The sequence below is a fragment of the Cololabis saira genome, chromosome 10, assembly GCF_033807715.1.
Source record: "Cololabis saira isolate AMF1-May2022 chromosome 10, fColSai1.1, whole genome shotgun sequence".
NCBI lineage: Eukaryota > Metazoa > Chordata > Actinopteri > Beloniformes > Belonidae > Cololabis > Cololabis saira.
In genome coordinates, this window is record NC_084596.1 from 34,426,803 (window position 1) to 34,444,851 (window position 18,049).

At 42.7% G+C, this 18,049-nt stretch overlaps 2 protein-coding genes across 4 annotated transcripts; both read left to right on the top strand.

Moving 5' to 3' along the window:
• The first annotated feature begins 268 nt into the window (after positions 1-268).
• On the top strand, positions 269-9,190 carry si:dkey-154p10.3 (zinc finger protein 786). Of its 2 annotated transcripts, none has more exons than XM_061732699.1 (8): positions 269-484; positions 1,608-2,159; positions 3,634-4,144; positions 4,212-4,266; positions 4,381-4,527; positions 5,121-5,254; positions 6,707-6,830; positions 8,918-9,190. In XM_061732699.1, exons 2-8 carry the CDS (start codon positions 1,698-1,700, stop codon positions 9,072-9,074), a joined length of 1,590 nt encoding a protein of 529 aa, XP_061588683.1. In that variant the 5' UTR covers positions 269-484; positions 1,608-1,697; the 3' UTR covers positions 9,075-9,190. The 2 variants fall into 2 exon arrangements, with proteins under 2 accessions (XP_061588683.1, XP_061588684.1); XM_061732700.1 differs by having other exon boundaries at positions 269-464.
• A 2,136-nt stretch (positions 9,191-11,326) lies between these two features.
• lyrm9 (LYR motif containing 9) lies at positions 11,327-14,749 on the top strand. Of its 2 annotated transcripts, none has more exons than XM_061732717.1 (4): positions 11,327-11,352; positions 11,682-11,819; positions 14,341-14,433; positions 14,513-14,749. In XM_061732717.1, exons 2-4 carry the CDS (start codon positions 11,694-11,696, stop codon positions 14,528-14,530), a joined length of 237 nt encoding a protein of 78 aa, XP_061588701.1. In that variant the 5' UTR covers positions 11,327-11,352; positions 11,682-11,693; the 3' UTR covers positions 14,531-14,749. The 2 variants fall into 2 exon arrangements, with proteins under 2 accessions (XP_061588701.1, XP_061588702.1); XM_061732718.1 differs by having other exon boundaries at positions 11,335-11,443.
• Positions 14,750-18,049: the final 3,300 nt, after the last annotated feature.

Here is an 18,049-nt window from a genome sequence, read left to right on the forward strand (position 1 = left end):
TAAACTGGACAGCTCCCTGAGGAAAGGGCTGCCAGAGAAACAAGAGAAGAAGAAAACATGGCGCCACGCAAATAAAGGCATAATATAAACTAACTCTGCCTACTAATAATAATGAAAAAAAAAGTCAATTACTCTGCCCGACATCCTGTTTTGTTGTAAAGTTGTTTTCTGAACTGCAGGGTTCCGTCTCTCACCGGACCACCAGGGGGCGCGCAGCCGCGCAGCCGCGAACACGCGTGTCGTAATAGCAGCAGCAGAAGAAGAAGAAGACGCGGATGTAAACAAACCGCGGCCAGCTGCTCGCTGGTCGTGTGAGTGTTTTATTGAAGTTTGAGGTCTCTTCTGCATGTTGTCAGTCAGGACCTGAGACAGAACCTCTCCCCCTGGACCTGTGGTGCAGGTTCTGCTCGGATCTCACTACCTTCCTGGGGTCCTGCTCCAGTGCGAGTCCCAGGGTCTTCACGGTGCGTTCATGGTCTTCACGGTGCGTTCACGGTCACACTCGAGGAAGAAAAAAGGCTAGACTTGTTGCACTTTAGGGTTTTATATATGTTTACTTACACACGTTCATCTTTGCTGCTCCACATGAAGACAGCTCATCTCATTTCTCCTTGAATTCTGGATGTGTAGGTTGACCTTGTAGTTCTGTACGTCTGTATAATCTGGTCACAGAAACAACCAAACAACCATTTAATCCGTGTTATATTTATTTGCATTATTATTAATATTTTTCACAGTCCACCAAACCATCATGATGGTTTAAAAGCATCTTATCAGGCCTTAAATGTCAGACTGAGGCAGGAAGCCTCTGGATGTTTCAGCACCTGCAGAAATGTACATTTACGTGCTTTGGTGATCATCATCATATTTACAAAAACTTTCCAAGAAGGTGTAGACACCCAGGAACAATTATAGAGAAGGTGAAAGTGAGGAACAGGTGTAGACTCAGGAACTGTGTCAGGAACAGGTGAAGCATGTCTAAAGTATTCATTTTTCATTTTATTCTTTATTTCATTCAAAAAATAAAACAAACAATTCAATACAAATACAAATGTTCATAAATTGTGAATGAAAATGGAGCAGAAAGAAGAAGAATCTTATCTAATCTGCCCCTTTTTCCAAGAAATAAATTCACAAATAACATAAATTAAAAAAAAACAACAACTAAGTGAGTAAAAAACTAAAATAAAATAAATGTACCGCCGTCTATGGGTATGTCAATCCAACTTAACTAACATATTTCATTATATTTACTTAACATACAGGCTTTAATTGTTCTTTTGAATGTAATGTTTGATTTGGATTATTTGTTTTCTTTATTCAGATTGTTCCATAAACTGATTCCTTTCACAGAAACACAACGTTCCATCAATTTTGTCCTGCATCTTGGTTTTTTAAAAATCTCTGTTCCTTTTAAGTTATACTTGCTTTCTCTTTTTTCAAATCTTTTCTGAATGTTGATTGGTAAAGTTTTTTTATGAGCTTTAAACATAATTTGCAGAATACTATAGTCTACTAATTCATGAAATTTTAACTGAAGGAATAATGGATTTGTTGGATCTCTATATCGTATTTCTAAAGTATGTTTTTTTTGTTGTTGTTTCCAGGTGTAACGTTTTGGCAGTCGGATCATCTTTCGCTTTCAGAGTCTCCCCTGGACACCCGCCTCTCCACTGAGGCATTAACAGCAGTTTGTGATGTCCTGGGTGATGCAGCGGTACAGTGACGTCAGCCCTGTGACTCTGCAGGTGGGGGGTGGGGCCATGAGATCCAGTCTTTTCTGTGGAGAGGTGGAGGGTCTGTCACAGGTGGAGTCCTTCCTGGTGGAGCTTTATCGCTGTAAACTCTGCCAGTTCACCTGCGGCCTCAAAACCACCATTAGCACCCACCTGCTCAAGCACCGACCCCCCACCCTACCATATCTGGGGACATCCGAGGGTGGGGTTGAGGCGGGGGTTGAGGCGGGGGTTGAGGCGGGGGTTGAGGCGGACGCAGGGCTGCAGCGAGGGGTGTCACCTTATCAGCTGGATCTGAACACAGAGTCTAAACAGAGTGACGAAGACGAGGAGTTCCTGCTCTACAACATGCTGGACAACATGAGCCCACCCGCTTGTGACATAGCCAATGAGGGGGGGCTGCAGGTGGCACACACTTGTGAGGTAACACAGCTAACACACACCAACCCCTCAGTGCACACTGTGCTGCTAGCCCCTTTTCAGCCGTGTCTAAATCTAAGATGAATTTGTGAATGCTTAGTTTAGTTTTGTTGACAGTTCGGGTTGTAGTTAAATTAAAGTATAAGAATCATTGCCCTCAATTCATACTGAATGTTCGACTCAGATCTGGACTTTGTTTCAAGGGAGGAAACAGCAGAAAAGCAAAAAGTGGAGACGAAAGGCAAAATACTCATCAGTCCGCCTTAAGATCTGTCTGTCCCTGTCTGATCACCATGGAAACATGGCTTGTTTTGTGTAAAATGAACTGAAGTCAGTTCTGATGTTCTGAAAAAGATTTCCTGATTGTTCCCTGATCAGTCTCTGAAGGTTCCCTAGATCAGGGGTCTCCAACCCTGGTCCTGGAGAGCACCTATCCAGCATGTTTTAGGTGTCTCCCTGCATGAACACACCTGATTCTAATCAAGGGTCGTCATTAACTTGTCATCAACGTCTGGACAGTTCTGTTGCTGACACAGCTCCTTGTATCATGGTGTGCTGAAGCAGGGAAAGATGTAAAACATGCTGGATAGGTGCTCTCCAGGACCAGGGTTGGAGACCCTTGCCCTAGATGTTCTCCGATCCTACCCTCATCATTCCCTAAACTTTCCATGACTGCTCCTTGAACATTTACAAAATATTCCATGATCATTCCCCGATTGTTTCCCGAACAGTTGCTGAAGGTGTCCCGTAACATTACCTGATTTTTCCTCTTCTTCTCCCTTGAATGTTCCCTTAGCTTTCCTTCAACATTTCTTGGACATATCCTATCTTTCTCCCATCATCCCATGATCTTTCCCTGAAGTTACCAAAACATTTCTTAGATGTTCCATCAATGTTCCCTGATTTCCTAAACCATCTCTTAAAGAAGCTTGAGGCAGGATTTATGAAAAAAATTCGTATACGTTTTAAGTTTTCTAGTAATAATGTCAGATGAAGCGTTCCAAACCAAAAAGAATGAGCCCTCTAGCGTATCTTTCCGTTGCCTTGAACAGGCTGTGTGCTGCAAAATGTGCTGCAATTGTGGGGCCGAATTTCCCGCGCTGTCCTGCGGATGTGACGTCACATGACGCTGCATGCGCGTTCTCCCGTGCCGGCTTCGCTGTTGGCTGCAGTAACCCCGACGCCCGTCGTGGCGCTAATGAGTCTCATTTCTTATTCTTGCCTCAAGCTCCATTAAGTGTCCCAAACATTTCTTGAATGCTCCTTGACTATTTCCTGATGGTCACATTATTGTTTCCTGAAGTTTTCAGAACATCTCTTGGATTTTCCTTGAGTGATTTACAGATTGTTTCCTGGACGTTGTGTCACAGGAAGGAGCTTTGCATCATCTTCATCAGATTTATAAACATTGTTTTTGTCGTCCAAGACGATCATGAATGTTTGTTGGTTTCAAACAGGAAGTTGTGTGTTTCCGCAGGTCACTACTCTGTTTGAGGAGGAGGAGGAAGAGTCCCCCATCTTCCCTCTGAAGAGAGGAGCAGTGGACCTGCCGTGTCCCAGCAACCCCCCCACCAGCCAGGAGGAGATGGCACAGTCCGCCCACCTCATGACTCTGGGACTGTGTCGGATCTCTGCCGCCAAACCTCCTCCTCCGGCTCCCGCCGACCCCTCCCCCGACCAGCAGCAGGGCAGGACCGACGGACAGACGGAAACGCAACCCCACGGCCGCCGCAGGCTTTGCCTCCTGTGTCCGCAGACGCTGCCGTCACGGCGGCTGCTGGACATCCATGTCAGGTCTCACCGTGCCGGTGGCGGCTTCGGCTGTGTCCGCTGTAGCTGGACGGCAGACAGCTGGGAGGAGCTGGAACCTCACTGGAGGGGCCACTGGAGGAGGAAAAGCAGAAAGAAGAGGAGGAGGAGGGAGGATGACGAAGCAGTCTGTCGGAGGATGAAGAGAGAAGCAGCGCCGCAGGACGATAAATCTGCAGGTCAGCCGCTGCTGCAGCTCATCAGTCACTTGTCATGTCTCTGCTGCTCACTCCGGTGATTGATCAGTTTCAGACAAATGGAGAGCCCAGACAGACATGAAGGAGGCAGAGCCGCCTGACAGGTCAGTCAGAGCCTTCACTCAGCTCAACCAACCAGTCATTCCATCACCCTAAAACACTTCTGCTGTAATCGCACGTTACCATTATTTGATAACAAATGTATTCAAATTCAACAGGTCAGCTCCCAGTAAGACCAGTAGACCTCCGGCTGGTTTATCGCCAAGCATCTCGGAAACCACAAAGAAGAGCAGAAAAAAGAAAAAAGAACAGAAAGAAGCTGACAGCAGAAAGCAGACAGGCTTCTGCTGCTCGCTCTGCCACAGGTGACTGCATTACCCACAATGCCTCATTGCACTGGTGTAGGAGTGCTTTGATAACCACATTGATCAGCAAAAAGCAGACAAGTAACCTGAGACCAACAAACTGGACCCTGCTGCTCCCTAACTGCAACTACAAATTTTGTCCATGAAGGTTATGAATAGAATCAGTGATAAAGAGCGTCCAAAGTGCAGCAGAATCTTCCAGATCACCCTGTAGAATCTGAAGTCATCATCCTCCAGAGATGGATGGTCTTCTACACTCGTTTGTTCTTTTTTGCTCTAGATCTTCTGAAACTCATTGTCAAATTAATTGTCGTGGATCATTTGTGAACTTTGATGACGACCCTCTAACTGATCTGACATTTAAACTACTTAACTTTATTATTAGTTAAATATTGGCTGTATTGGTTAAGTTTGACTTCTCCATTGGGGGACGGATGAAGAGTCTCCAAAAGACAGAGTGAGGGTGATGGAGGGATGAAGAGTCTCCAGAAGACAGAGTGAGGGTGATATTGTACCAGGTGAGACCAGGTGCTTTCAGGAGCAGCACAGGTATTTGATTGGATGGTTGCTTTGTGTTTTTTTCCTGTCTGCAGGAAGTTCTCGTCAAAGCTCACGTTGAGGCGTCACCTGGGGGTTCACGGAGGAGAGAAACCATTCACCTGTCCTCACTGCTCCTACAGCGCCAGACTGAAAGCCTCACTGTTGCAGCACCTGAGAACGCACACAGGTAAGAGAGCCGAGGGACACCTGAAGACAGGTAACACGGCCAAGGAACACCAGAGGACAGGTGAGATACTTGAGAGACACCTGAGGACAGGGAAGAAAGCTGAGGGCAGGTAGTTTACAGTAGGAATGGCTGATATTTTACCGTTCACGATATACCGTCAAAAAAATTCCCCACTGTAAGAATTTGTCATCTCGCGGTAAAAACAATAAATTCCCGTTGATGATGTTTTTGTGTAAAGTTGATTTATGGTTCTGCGTTAAATCCACGGAAGGAAGGAAGGAAGGAAGGAAGGAAGGAAGGAAGGAAGGAAGGAAGGAAGGAAGGAAGGAAGGAAGGAAGGAAGGAAGGAAGGAAGGAAGGAAGGAAGGAAGGAAGGAAGGAAGGAAGGAAGGAAGGAAGGAAGGAAGGAAGGAAGGAAGGAAGGAAGGAAGGAAGGAAGGAAGGAAGGAAGGAAGGAAGGAAGGAAGGAAGGAAGGAAGGAAGGAAGGAAGGAAGGAAGGAAGGAAGGAAGGAAGGAAGGAAGGAAGGAAGGAAGGAAGGAAGGAAGGAAGGAAGGAAGGAAGGAAGGAAGGAAGGAAGGAAGGAAGGAAGGAAGGAAGGAAGGAAGGAAGGAAGGAAGGAAGGAAGGAAGGAAGGAAGGAAGGAAGGAAGGAAGGAAGGAAGGAAGGAAGGAAGGAAGGAAGGAAGGAAGGAAGGAAGGAAGGAAGGAAGGAAGGAAGGAAGGAAGGAAGGAAGGAAGGAAGGAAGGAAGGAAGGAAGGAAGGAAGGAAGGAAGGAAGGAAGGAAGGAAGGAAGGAAGGAAGGAAGGAAGGAAGGAAGGAAGGAAGGAAGGAAGGAAGGAAGGAAGGAAGGAAGGAAGGAAGGAAGGAAGGAAGGAAGGAAGGAAGGAAGGAAGGAAGGAAGGAAGGAAGGAAGGAAGGAAGGAAGGAAGGAAGGAAGGAAGGAAGGAAGGAAGGAAGGAAGGAAGGAAGGAAGGAAGGAAGGAAGGAAGGAAGGAAGGAAGGAAGGAAGGAAGGAAGGAAGGAAGGAAGGAAGGAAGGAAGGAAGGAAGGAAGGAAGGAAGGAAGGAAGGTTCCCGTTGATGAGGTTTTTGTGTAACAAACATGGCGGATCCGAGTCATTACAGTTTTGCAGTACAGGTGTAACTCATTTAATTGGTTTTAATTAATTCAATTTAACTGGTGTAGTTTAGTAGTATTTAGTATCTTTTAGAGCAGTGATTTGGGGGCTACAAAGACTGAATGTGGTGATAGATTTATAGTTACAAAGGAGGAGTTGAATTGGTATTTTTTTCATCGTCATTTTTATCGGGATAAATGCCAGAAATGATCGTGATACATTTTTTAGTCCATACTGCCCATCCCTAGTGCACAGGTGTGTGGACACTCCTCGTCCTCGGGTGTGTTACCTGTGGTGAGACGGTGTGAGGTGACTATGTTTATGTATCCTCAGGTGAAAAGCCATACAGGTGTCCCGAGTGTCCCTACGCTTCCATCGACCACAGCTCTCTGTTAAGACACCGCAGGACTCACAGTCTGGAGAAGCCGTACAGGTGTCCACATTGTGACTACAGCAGGTAGCACCCAAGACTCACACCTGTTACACCCCTGTCTCACCTGTCACACACGCTTCTCCTACCATAACTCACACACCTGTCTCATGCCTCTCATTCACTCATAAACAATGAGCTGTTTGCATGCTCGTCTGCCTGGAACCATAAATGACCAGATATGGACGGGGGCGGAGCATCAGAGTGAGTCCTCAAACCTGATTGGTCTAACGTGAACACGATTCTACTACTACTGTCATTTAGCAGACGCTTTTATCCAAAGCGACTTACATATGAGAGAACAACATAACCACAAAATCACATAGGAGGGTACAGATTCAAATTCAAAGACGCCTCTGGAGGATGTGTTGATATGTGGAGGAGAGGAAGACCAGATTATGATTCACCTTGCTGAGAGCAGGTTGTGCAGACGACCTGTGTGCATCCCTGATGTTTGCATAAAACAAATCCAACGTTTGTTCGTTTGAAACGTTGGAAATGTGGCAGAGAGAGACGAGGCTGAAATCACCTGTAACAGTTAGAAATGTGCAGGGTTTCAATTCAATTCCATTTCATTTATATAGCGTCTATTACAACAAAATTGTCTCTAGAATCTTTCCAGAGAACCAGAACATGACCCCCGAGCAATTATTACATAAACAGTGGCAGGTAAAAAACTCCCCTAGTAGGAGAAAAACCTTAAACTAAACAGTGGCAAGAAAAACTCCTTTAGGAGGGAAGAAACCTGGATCAGGACCTGAATCATAAGGGGGGACCCTCCTGCTGGAGGCCAGCTGGACAGAGCAGGAAAAGAGTCTGTAGTTTAGCAACAGCGGAGCTGATGAAGTAACTTGCAGAATCTGTCCTAGCTGACGACAGGATGCAAACTGCCACTACAGAAACACTGGTGAACTTTCTCACTAGATAATAACGACTGAAACTCAGAGCTAAGACTTCAATATCCAGGCTGCAGAAATGATGGTAAATGGTAAATGGCTTACACTTACAAAGTACAGGACTGTCTCAGAAAATTTGAATATTGTGATTTTCTGTAATGCAATTACAAAAACAAAAATGTCATACATTCTGGATTCATTACAAATCAACTGAAATATTGCAAGCCTTATATTATTTTAATATTGCTGATCATGGCTTACAGTTTAAGAAAACTCAAATATCCTATCTCAAAAAAATTAGAATATTCTGGGAATCTTAATCTTAAACTGTAAGCCATAATCAGCAATATTAAAATAATAAAAGGCTTGCAATATTTCAGTTGATTTGTAATGAATCCAGAATGTATGACATTTTTGTTTTTTTAATTGCATTACAGAAAATAAAGAACTTTATCACAATATTCTAATTTTCTGAGACAGTCCTGTATATAGCGCTTTGTGTGAGCTGATGGTTCCCAGTAATCCTGGATTACACCATCTGTTGCTGACAAGCCTTCAATTCCACCACCCTTGCCCGTATCGTCTGAAGTCTGGACTGAAATTGGGGTTTACGCTCCTGCAGCCATGTCTCAGTGGAACACATGATAGCACTGACCAAACTCCAGATTTGTCCTCGTCAGTGCTTCAAGCTGCTCCATCTTATTTGCGAGAGACCAGCTGTTACTAATGATCACAATTGGAAGCACTGGTTTAAAACTTCCTCCTCCTCTCTCTCCGCTTTGCTCCTGCTCTGCATCCCAGACGTCTCTTCTTCAGCTCATGGAGGATTTAGGGTCTTGGTCTGGTTATAATTTGGCTTCTTGAAACCTCGATCAGCTCCTCCCATATGTAAACAATCCACTCGTTGCTATGGTTACTCATCAAAACAGGTAGTTAGAAACGGAAAGGTAACAAAGGAAATTCCTCAAGCAGCACAGGATCCAAACAGGAATTAAAAATTATTTAAAAAAATTGAATAAGATCAATGAAAGAGACTTTGTTGAAAGTTTGGCCTCCCCTGGTGGCTCTCACTGGTATTACAGTTCAGCGCAGCTTCTCACTGGACAACATACCACATAGCTATGATTGGCACACGTCATTGCACACGTGTCTTTGCTCATGCTGCTGGTTGCCATGGTAACAGGACATTTTGTATTTTTTTTTCTTTCTTGGCGTCAGCATCCAGAAGAAGAGTTTGGGCCTCCACGCCCGGCGCCATCACACTGGAGAGGTGTTTTCATGTCAGCAGTGCGAGTACTCGAGCCCGGACCGCCAGCTGCTGCAGAGACACATCCGCAGACACCACGCCCCCCCCCAACACGCCTCCCCGCTCTGACTGGACTGATGATGTCACATGCTTGCATGGACTCTCAAAAGACTTTGTTTATATCTGATGACTTTAAATTGAAAATGAAAACTGTCATGTAATAAAATACAGAACAGTCACGTCCATTCTGTTGTTATTATGATTATTAATTGATAATAATACTATCTTATAATAATACTCAGTTTAATATACTCACATCTAGTGTCCTGCAGGAGGTTAATGGACTTGGCAATAAAGATAAGTTTTGGATCATAAATGTCGTCTTCATCAAAATATTTCAAGGACTCACCAGCGGGCCAGTTATCACACATAAATCAGCAGCAGCCCGACCAAGATCCCAAGATGCATTGGGTTTTAGTCAAAATAAATGTGATGAACCCTACATTTGGTGCTGGCAAATGTCATCAACTTAGAAAAGGGATCACTGACCTAAAATGTAAATTGAAATCAATACAAAAAGGACTGTGGAGAGAGGGGAGAGCAGCAGATCCAACACAGGACTGAATTAATCAATGAATTAAACAGAATGATATTTAAATTTGAGAAATCTGAAGCTATGCTAATATCCCAAACACGGTGGTCCCATTCGGTAAATCAGCTTTAAATGAGTCCCGAAGGCCGTGACTTTCCTCCGAGTGGAATGACTCCGAATCTGGATGATGATGTTCAACTGAGAACCGTAACTGACAAACAAAACATTGATACATGGAAACGGCTGGAATGGTCTTTGTGGGGAAAGATGACTATTGAGCTACTGAAATGAATCCATTGAAGGAGTCCTTCAGCCCTCCCAGCTCTTGCTGTTACTGGTTTTAAGGAGAGCTGATGATCTGCTGCTCCACAGCGCCCCCTACAGCTGAGCCTGAACCACACCCACCATCAGAACAACACGGTATAAAGGAGATTTCTGGAAAAATCATATATTATGCTGATAGGTTAAACAAAAACAGACGAGAAGTAAGTCCAGAACACAAAACATAACATCTTCATGTAAGATGTAAGAATGTAAGCAGAACAAAAACCAGTTCATGGGACTCTAATTCAATCAAGTTCAGTGTGATCTATTACTCTGATGTGATACAATACACACAAGGGCAGATTATTTGCTAAAAACAAATTTAAGAACTTAAGAAAGATAGTGTGCAGACATACCTGATGAGCTTAGGATTGGTGTCAATGTGCACCATGTATTTTGGGTAAGGAACTACGTACGTCCTTCTCACCACGCATCCCAGACGAGTCATCCTGGAGAGCACACACGGTCCACACGATGCAAGGACGCATACACTCTGTCCCATTGCACTCTGTGTCTCTGTGCAAGTAGAGCACATTTGACGACTGCATCAGCATATGGCATTGTGCTCTTAATTCCTGTGACTAATGAGTCCAATTCATCATCACTGCAGCCACTGTATGAGGCAGATATTGAAATATCATTTTCAGTCATCCTCCTAAAAAGTGTAGCTCTTGAAACTCCAAGGAGTCTGGCGATACATTTGGACGACAATCCAAGTTCAACCTGATATGTGAGGGTCTCTACTGACACAGACAATCGTGGACGCCCACAAAAGCCTCTTTGCAATTCAAGTGTTGCAGATGTCTGCTCATTCTCTCTCTCCTGCTGGATAACTGTACTTAAATCTGTAAGAGCAGACAGTATATTTTCTCCTGCATTCACAGTCTCACCTAGAGAGCACATAATAAAACTACATTCTGCTGACAAACAAAATGTAGCCCTTCCATGTCAACAGGTTGCCTCTCCAAGATGTTTAGCAGTCGGTCATGCAGTCGCTGAAGAATTTCACGCCTCAGTGATTCCTAAGGGATACAGAGAAATAAATAATATTTAATTTTATTTAGTTGCTCACAGTTATTATTAAGTTTCCCCTTAAATATATAATCAGAATATGTGAATTGGAAACCAGCTTCAGATTTGTCCTATACTGTTTTTATATTCAAGGCAAATTTCTACTTCATACCCGCACCAGTGTTCACGTGCTATTATTCAAGTATTTTTCATTTAATTTAACTATCTGTGTAAGAAAAGTCTGAATTAAATTAATTAAGAAATTATTTCCATCATTTTTAAGGACCAGGGATTCAGAATGATTCATGATAATATACAAGGGCTATCATTAAAATAAAATATGGATTACGAAAAGAAAACTAGTCAACCAGCCAGGATGCAGGTCTGTTTGGTATTTATTCTATAACCAGTAGGTGGCGCTGTTTCCGTGTAACGTGGCTTGTCTTACCATAGAAGAAGAAGTTCTACGCTTTGTCGTTGGTGTGTTTTGGTTCTTCCCTTTTATTCTTGTTGATTGTGAGAACATTTAACATGATTCCCGGCTACTGACAGTTTACAGTTTAAAGCCACAGTAAGCCCGATTTATTTTGGTTTGCTTGTGATAAAAAAATGTCGGGAAACAGAAGTAAAGCGTAGCTGCTTTTTGATCTCCAGCATTTTATTGAACAGACTCATGTTGTCTAGGACGCTTGTAACTGTCAGGGGAATGTCTCAGCTCCTGTAACATTAACGGCTGGTGTTTAAACTTGGTGACATTATTTACTTGATGTATTATGTAACATGAAAGTGTTGTTTTTGTGTAATCCCAGCAGGAGGAAGGAATGCCGGGTGTAGGTAGAGCTGAGTTGATCCACACGCCGGTGCAGCTGTACCGGCACCTGCTGAGATGCTGCAGACAGCTGCCGTCAGCAGCCATGCAGCAGCACTACCGACACGCCATCAGACAGGTAACCATCCTGGTTCTACCCTCACGGTCGGATGCAGAGGTGTCAAAAGTATTCACATTCATTACTCAGGTAGAAGTATAGATACTAGAGTTGAAAAATACTCCTGTAGAAGTTGAAGTATCAACTCAAGTTTTTTACTCAAGTAAAAGTATAAAAGTACTGGTTTCAAAACTACTTAAAGTATAAAAGTAAAAGTAATGTAAGGGGGAAAAAGCCATTAAGGACAAAAGCCATTGAAAATGAATGCATCTTAGTATAATGCAAATATATTAAAGAACCATATATGTGTACTATTGAGCATTAACATGTGTTTCAGAGAGCAGGAGATATGACTAGTTTCCTATAAGTATTGTCATGGTGCAAAAAGTCAAACTTCAGAGGCATGTTATCATTTATCCTAATGTTTATTGGAATGTACATCCAAGTTTAGTTGCAGGAATCTGAGGGAACGGATGTAAGAACAAAACTGGACAAGAACATCTGAAACAACCACAACCAAATTCACTCTATCCGGATGGAGCAATTTAACTGGATAGTTTTTTTTTAAAGGCCAAAATGAAATAGAGTAACGAGGCTGTTTTTAAAATGTAAGGAGTAAAAAGTACAGATAATTGCGTGAAAATGTAAGGAGTAAAAGTAAAAAGTCGTCTGAAAAATAATTACTCCAGTGAAGTATAGATTTCGAAAATTTCTACTTAAGTAAGGTAACGAAGTATTTGTACTTCGTTACTTGACACCTCTGGTCGGATGTTTAAAAAGTAAAATGAACGGTCCCTCATGCACACATCAAGGTTGGCAGCTCTCAATGGCCATGCAGTGAAGTCCAAAATATTAGGAAACGTAACGTCGACAATAAGTTCACGACCACACGTGAAGGACACGACCAGTACTGGAGTTGAGGGGGGATGAGGGGGATGGCATCCCCCCCTGAAATAAAAACGGTTCAAATCATCTCCCCTGTAAAACTGCCATCCCCCCTTTCCTTGTCATTTCATCAATGAATGTGGTTTTACTGCTATTTCAACATTTAGAGCAGGGGTGTCGGGATCCAGTCCTCTAGGGCTGCATTCCTGCATGTTTCAGATGTTTCCCTGCTTCAGCACACCGTGATAAAAGGAGCTGTGTCACCAACAGAGCTGTCCAGACCTGGATGACAAGCTGGTGACGACCATTAATTTGAATCAGGTGTGTTGATGCAAGGAGACATCTAAAACATGCAGGACACCGGCCCTCGAGGACTCGAGTCTGACACCCCTGATTTAGAGTCATCACCTCACCAGAAAGATAACTTATTTGACCATTTTCACCTGTTTCAAGTAAATTTTCACTTGAAATAAGTAGAAAAATCTGCCAGTGGGACAAGATTTATCTTCTTATTACAAGCAAAATAATCTTGTTCCACTGGCAGATTTTTCTACTTATTTCAAGTGAAAATCTACTTGAAACAGGTGAAAATTGTTTTTTGTTTTTTTTGCCAGTGATGAGTCTTGTTTTAAGTGTAATGAAATTTCTTTACTAAAATGAGACATTTTAACTATAAATAAGACGAATATTCTTGTTAAGAGTTTTTGCAGGGATCCATTTTACTTATCCTGTGATGGACAGAGTCATATTGATAAGTTCAGAAAACTGTTTTTTATTTTTGTGTTTTGATGTATTTGATGTAAGCCCAGTGGATATTTAAAGCTTACAGAAGGCTGCATTTATCTGCTGCTATGTCATTCCTGCAGTATTTCTGCAGGTGTTTTGGTCAGTGCTATTATTTGTAATATATTATATTATTTGTAATTAGCACAAATTATCTGTCCCCATATGATAAAATCCACCATCCCCCCTGATTTTTTTTTTTACGACTCGAGTACTGGTCACGACAGTCCCCACATCACCAGATAAGTTACACACGAGTTGAACTGCAACAATTTCACAATCAAACACATGAACATATAGTTAAAGGTAGGTGCAAAATGATGTAACCAGAGGATCCTTTTGGATAGCTGCCCTGAACTTGTCCCAGCTCCGAACAACATGACCCTTTCAGCGGGAGCTGCTGACAGGTTGGACATCTCTGTCACCATGGCGACCGTATGGGACTACTCCAGATGAAAGCCAGATCCTTAAAACATCCCGTATACTGTCTGAACAAACATTAATACACAATTTGCAGCGAAGAACCGGTTCCCTAAAGTTGTCTTTTTTAAATAAAACTAACGTGTCACTGAAATGTACGTTGGTACGAACTGATGTGACTCAGCAACATATGAATAAAGTTTTTATTGAATGTTTAGGCGTCTTTCGGAGCCTTATATCGAGTCAACTGCAGGTGCTGCAGGATTGTGGTTGCATTTGTTTTTTTGCAGGTTTATATTGTTAACATGGTTAAAATTTACAAAAAGAGAGAACTATGAATTGTCTAGTATTTATATCATAAGCTGATATCTCTTAAGTGGTTTCTTTTGCATGAAAAGATGATTCTTGCCACTGAATCCTAACAAACATATCCTGAACTGTTTTTAATGCCCAGGGTTATAAAAGCCACTCAGATGAAGATGACCAAGAGAGGATACAGATGATAATCCAGAGGGCCCTCACGGATGCAGACTGGATACTTGGCAAAGTGAGGATGAGAAACAAATGATGCTTTTAGTTCTTTGTTTTTTCAACAGAGTAATTTTGAATCTTGCTGTGATTTACAGTATACCAAGAAGAAGTGAGCTTTCTGGTTTCTGCAGCGTTGCACCTGCTGACGGTTTTCATCGTGACCATTTGTAACAGTACGAGTCTTCCTTTTATTTGCTGTCATAGTTCTGATCATGTGACTGATGAAAGACATACTGGACTGCTGGAACACAAAAGGACAAGTCACCATGGCAACTGTTAATACTTATATTTTATGTATACTATATTTTCATTAAATTATTCTCAAAGAAGAACTCAGTTGTCTAAATGTAACATTTCAAACACACACACACACACGCCGCAGTGGGGCAAAAAAGTATTTTGTCAATCACTGATTGTGTAAGTTATCCTACTTAGAAAGATGAGAGAGGTCTGTAATCATCATATGTACACTTCAACTATGAGAGACAATATTATAAAAAAAATCCAGGAAATCCCATGGTAGGATGTTTAAAAAATGAATTTGTAAATGAATGTGGAAAATAAGCATTTGGTCAATAACAAAAGCTCGACTCAGTATTTATTAACATAACCTTTTTTGCCAATGACAGAGGTCAAATGTTTTCTGTAAGTCTCCACAAGGTTTTAACACACTGTAGCTGGTATTTTGGCCCGTTCCTCCAAGCAGATCTCCTCTAGAGCAGTGATGTTTTGGGGCTGTCGCTGGGCAACACAGACTTTCAACTCCCTCCAAAGATTTTCTATGGGATTGAGATCTGGAGACTGGCTAGGCCACTCCAGGTTACAGAAAAAGTACAAAAAAATCCGTAATTATTAAACGTGCGGACACCGGTCGTACGCACACTAGTACCGGTAAGTGATCAGTGATGATAAATCCCACCTGATCTTAACTGCCGTGCTCGTGTATGGTTAGGGTCATTTGCATTCAGAAACGCCTCCAATTGACCCTATATGGTAGCAACAATCCCTTTAATAATGCGTGAATGGATTTTTTCCCCCTCACCGAAATCATGGCAAAGAGGGCGAAGAAGAGGAATTTCTCCGACACCGAGATCGAGGTACTGGTGGGAGAAGTTGAGACTAACCAGGAAATACTGTTTGGAACACTGAATGCAGGTGTGACCAACAAAAGAAAAAGTGCTGCGTGGGAGAAGGTCACTGTTGCTGTTAATTCTGTTGGGTCAGAGCAGAGCAGTGGATAAAACAGAGTGGCGACAACTTTTGTTCTCGCCGCCAGAGGGGTTCACGTGGTTCATGGAAGCCCCGAAAGTTCCCAAACAAAGCTGCTGTCATGTTAGTCTATGGCAGTGTTTCTCAATCCTGGTCCTCGAGGCACCCCTGTCCTGCATGTTTTAGATGCTACCTTGCTTCAGAACACCGTGATAAAAGTACCTGTGTCATCAACAGAGTTGTGCAAACCTTGGTGACACGCTAATTAGGACCAATAATTAGAATCAGGTGTGTTGGTGCAGGGAAACATCAAAACATGCAGGCCAGGGGCCCACGAGGACCAGGATTGAGAAACACTGGTCTATGGGACAGACAGCAGTGAGCTCGCTTTTGAACGGTAAATATTAAAATAATCCATACACAGGTACATTTACAACTGATATTGAATCACTGTGAATACATCAATGTCAGTTATGTGTATTGAATGGCTGGATGAAAACTAAAAGCGTAATCTGACAAGCTTTTCTGTGTTTTTTGGGGGGTGTTTTTTAAATATTTTATGATTCAGATCTATTGACATCTGTAGTACGATGCTGCAGATGTTTATCAGTCTGTGGTCAGTGTGTTGTTTTATGCTGCAGTCTGCTGGGGAGGTGTTCTGCTGCTTTCTGCTGCTTTGCCAAAAAATGCTACCTAATGGTTTTCTACCTTTGCAGAGCTAAAATTGTACTGTGTTTTACTCCCTAGCCCACTTCCTTTTCCCCCAAGTGGTCCTTGTCGCTTGCCAGGCAGTTATTGTAAATAAGAATGTTCTTAATGACCTGCCTGGTTAAATAAAGGCCAATGACTGAATGAATATCAAATAAAGCGATAGAATTGTTTTTTTTTTCTCCATCGTATAATGTTCACAAAGTGTAATGCAATTCATGTCATGGGTAGTTTATTTTGAAAGATCAAATACTCAACATCCCATATTATCAATTTTACATCGTGCAAGAAATTATGCAAACTTTGAAAATCGACCGTGCGCATGCGCAGAACCACAAAGTAGCATTTCTCGGCAGGGAGCATCAGACACAAATACAATCTTATGTGTTCAAATGATGAATGTGACAATAAGTGTCTGTCTGTGAGAACAAGTAAAATAATTAAAAGACAATGTATGAAGGCTCTTAAATCACAGAAAAATATGTTTGGCATTACAGAAGAACAATTTTATTTAACAGACTGTTATATTTTATTATTACATTATATTTATACACAGCAACATTTTTGTTATATCATATACTTTTTTTTGCACTTTGATTAGCCTTTAAAGGAGCATGAGGCAGGATTTATGAAAAAAATTCGTATACGTTTTAAGTTTTCTAATAATAATGTCAGATGAAGCGTTCCAAACCAAAAAGAATGAGCCCTCTAGTGCAGGGGTGTCGGACTCCAGTCCTCGAGGGCCGGTGTCCCTGCAGGTTTTAGATGTTTCCCTGCTTCATTGCACCATGATACAAGTGACTGTGTCATTAACAGAACTTTCCAGACTTTGATGACAAGCTGGTGACGATGATCAATTAGAATCAGGTGTGTTAAAGCAGTGAAACATTAAAACATGCAGGACACCTGTGCTCTAGTGCAGTGCTTCTCAATCCTGGTCCTCGAGTACCACTGTCCTGCATGTTTTAGATGTTTCCCTGCACCAACACACCTGATTCTAATTAAAGGTCCTCATTAGCTTGTCACCAAGGTCTGCACAGTTCTGTTGATGACACATGTACTTGTATCACGGTGCGCTGAAGCAGGGTAGCATCTAAAACATGCAGGACAGTGGTACTCGAGGACCAGGATTGAGAAACACTGCTCTAGTGTATCTCTCCGTTGCCTTCAACAGGCTGTGTGCTGCAAAATGTGCTGCAATTGTGAGGCCGAATTTCCCGCGCTGTCCTGCGGACGCTGCATGCGCGTTCTCCCCGTTCTCCCGTGCCGGCTTCGCTGTTGGCTGCAGTACCCCCGACGGCCGTCGTGCCGAAGGGTGGCGCTAATGAGTCTCATTTCTTAAAAGGAGCCTCATGCTCCTTTAATGGACATTGGGAATAAACAGGGATCAGTATCCCAGGAATACACCTATTCCACATCCCGCCACCAGGTGGCGCCCCGGCACTTCCAGAGGTCTGTTCGATAGGTGTGACGTAACCATCCTCCCTTCAGATGTGCAAGGAAGAGAGAACGAAAAGCACTAAAACTGACTCAGTCTGTTCATGTCTGCATAAAGCAGTGGTCCTCACTCCTGGTCCTCGAGAGCCGCTGTGCTGCATATCTTAGATGTTTCCCTACTCCAGTAAACCCTGATACAGATGACTGTCACCAACAGAACTGTGCAGACCTGGAGGAAAGATTGGTAATGACCACTAATTAGAATCAGGTGTGTTGAT

Bases quoted from the DNA above. Each gene is read 5' to 3' on its own strand.
- si:dkey-154p10.3 (XM_061732699.1), top strand. From the start codon at position 1,698: ATGTCCTGGGTGATGCAGCGGTACAGTGACGTCAGCCCTGTGACTCTG. The intron at 4,528-5,120 runs GTGACTGCATTA...TCCTGTCTGCAG, and splicing joins TGCTGCTCGCTCTGCCACAG to GAAGTTCTCGTCAAAGCTCA. The intron at 5,255-6,706 runs GTAAGAGAGCCG...ATGTATCCTCAG, and splicing joins GCACCTGAGAACGCACACAG to GTGAAAAGCCATACAGGTGT.
- lyrm9 (XM_061732717.1), top strand. From the start codon at position 11,694: ATGCCGGGTGTAGGTAGAGCTGAGTTGATCCACACGCCGGTGCAGCTG. The intron at 11,820-14,340 runs GTAACCATCCTG...TTTAATGCCCAG, and splicing joins ACCGACACGCCATCAGACAG to GGTTATAAAAGCCACTCAGA.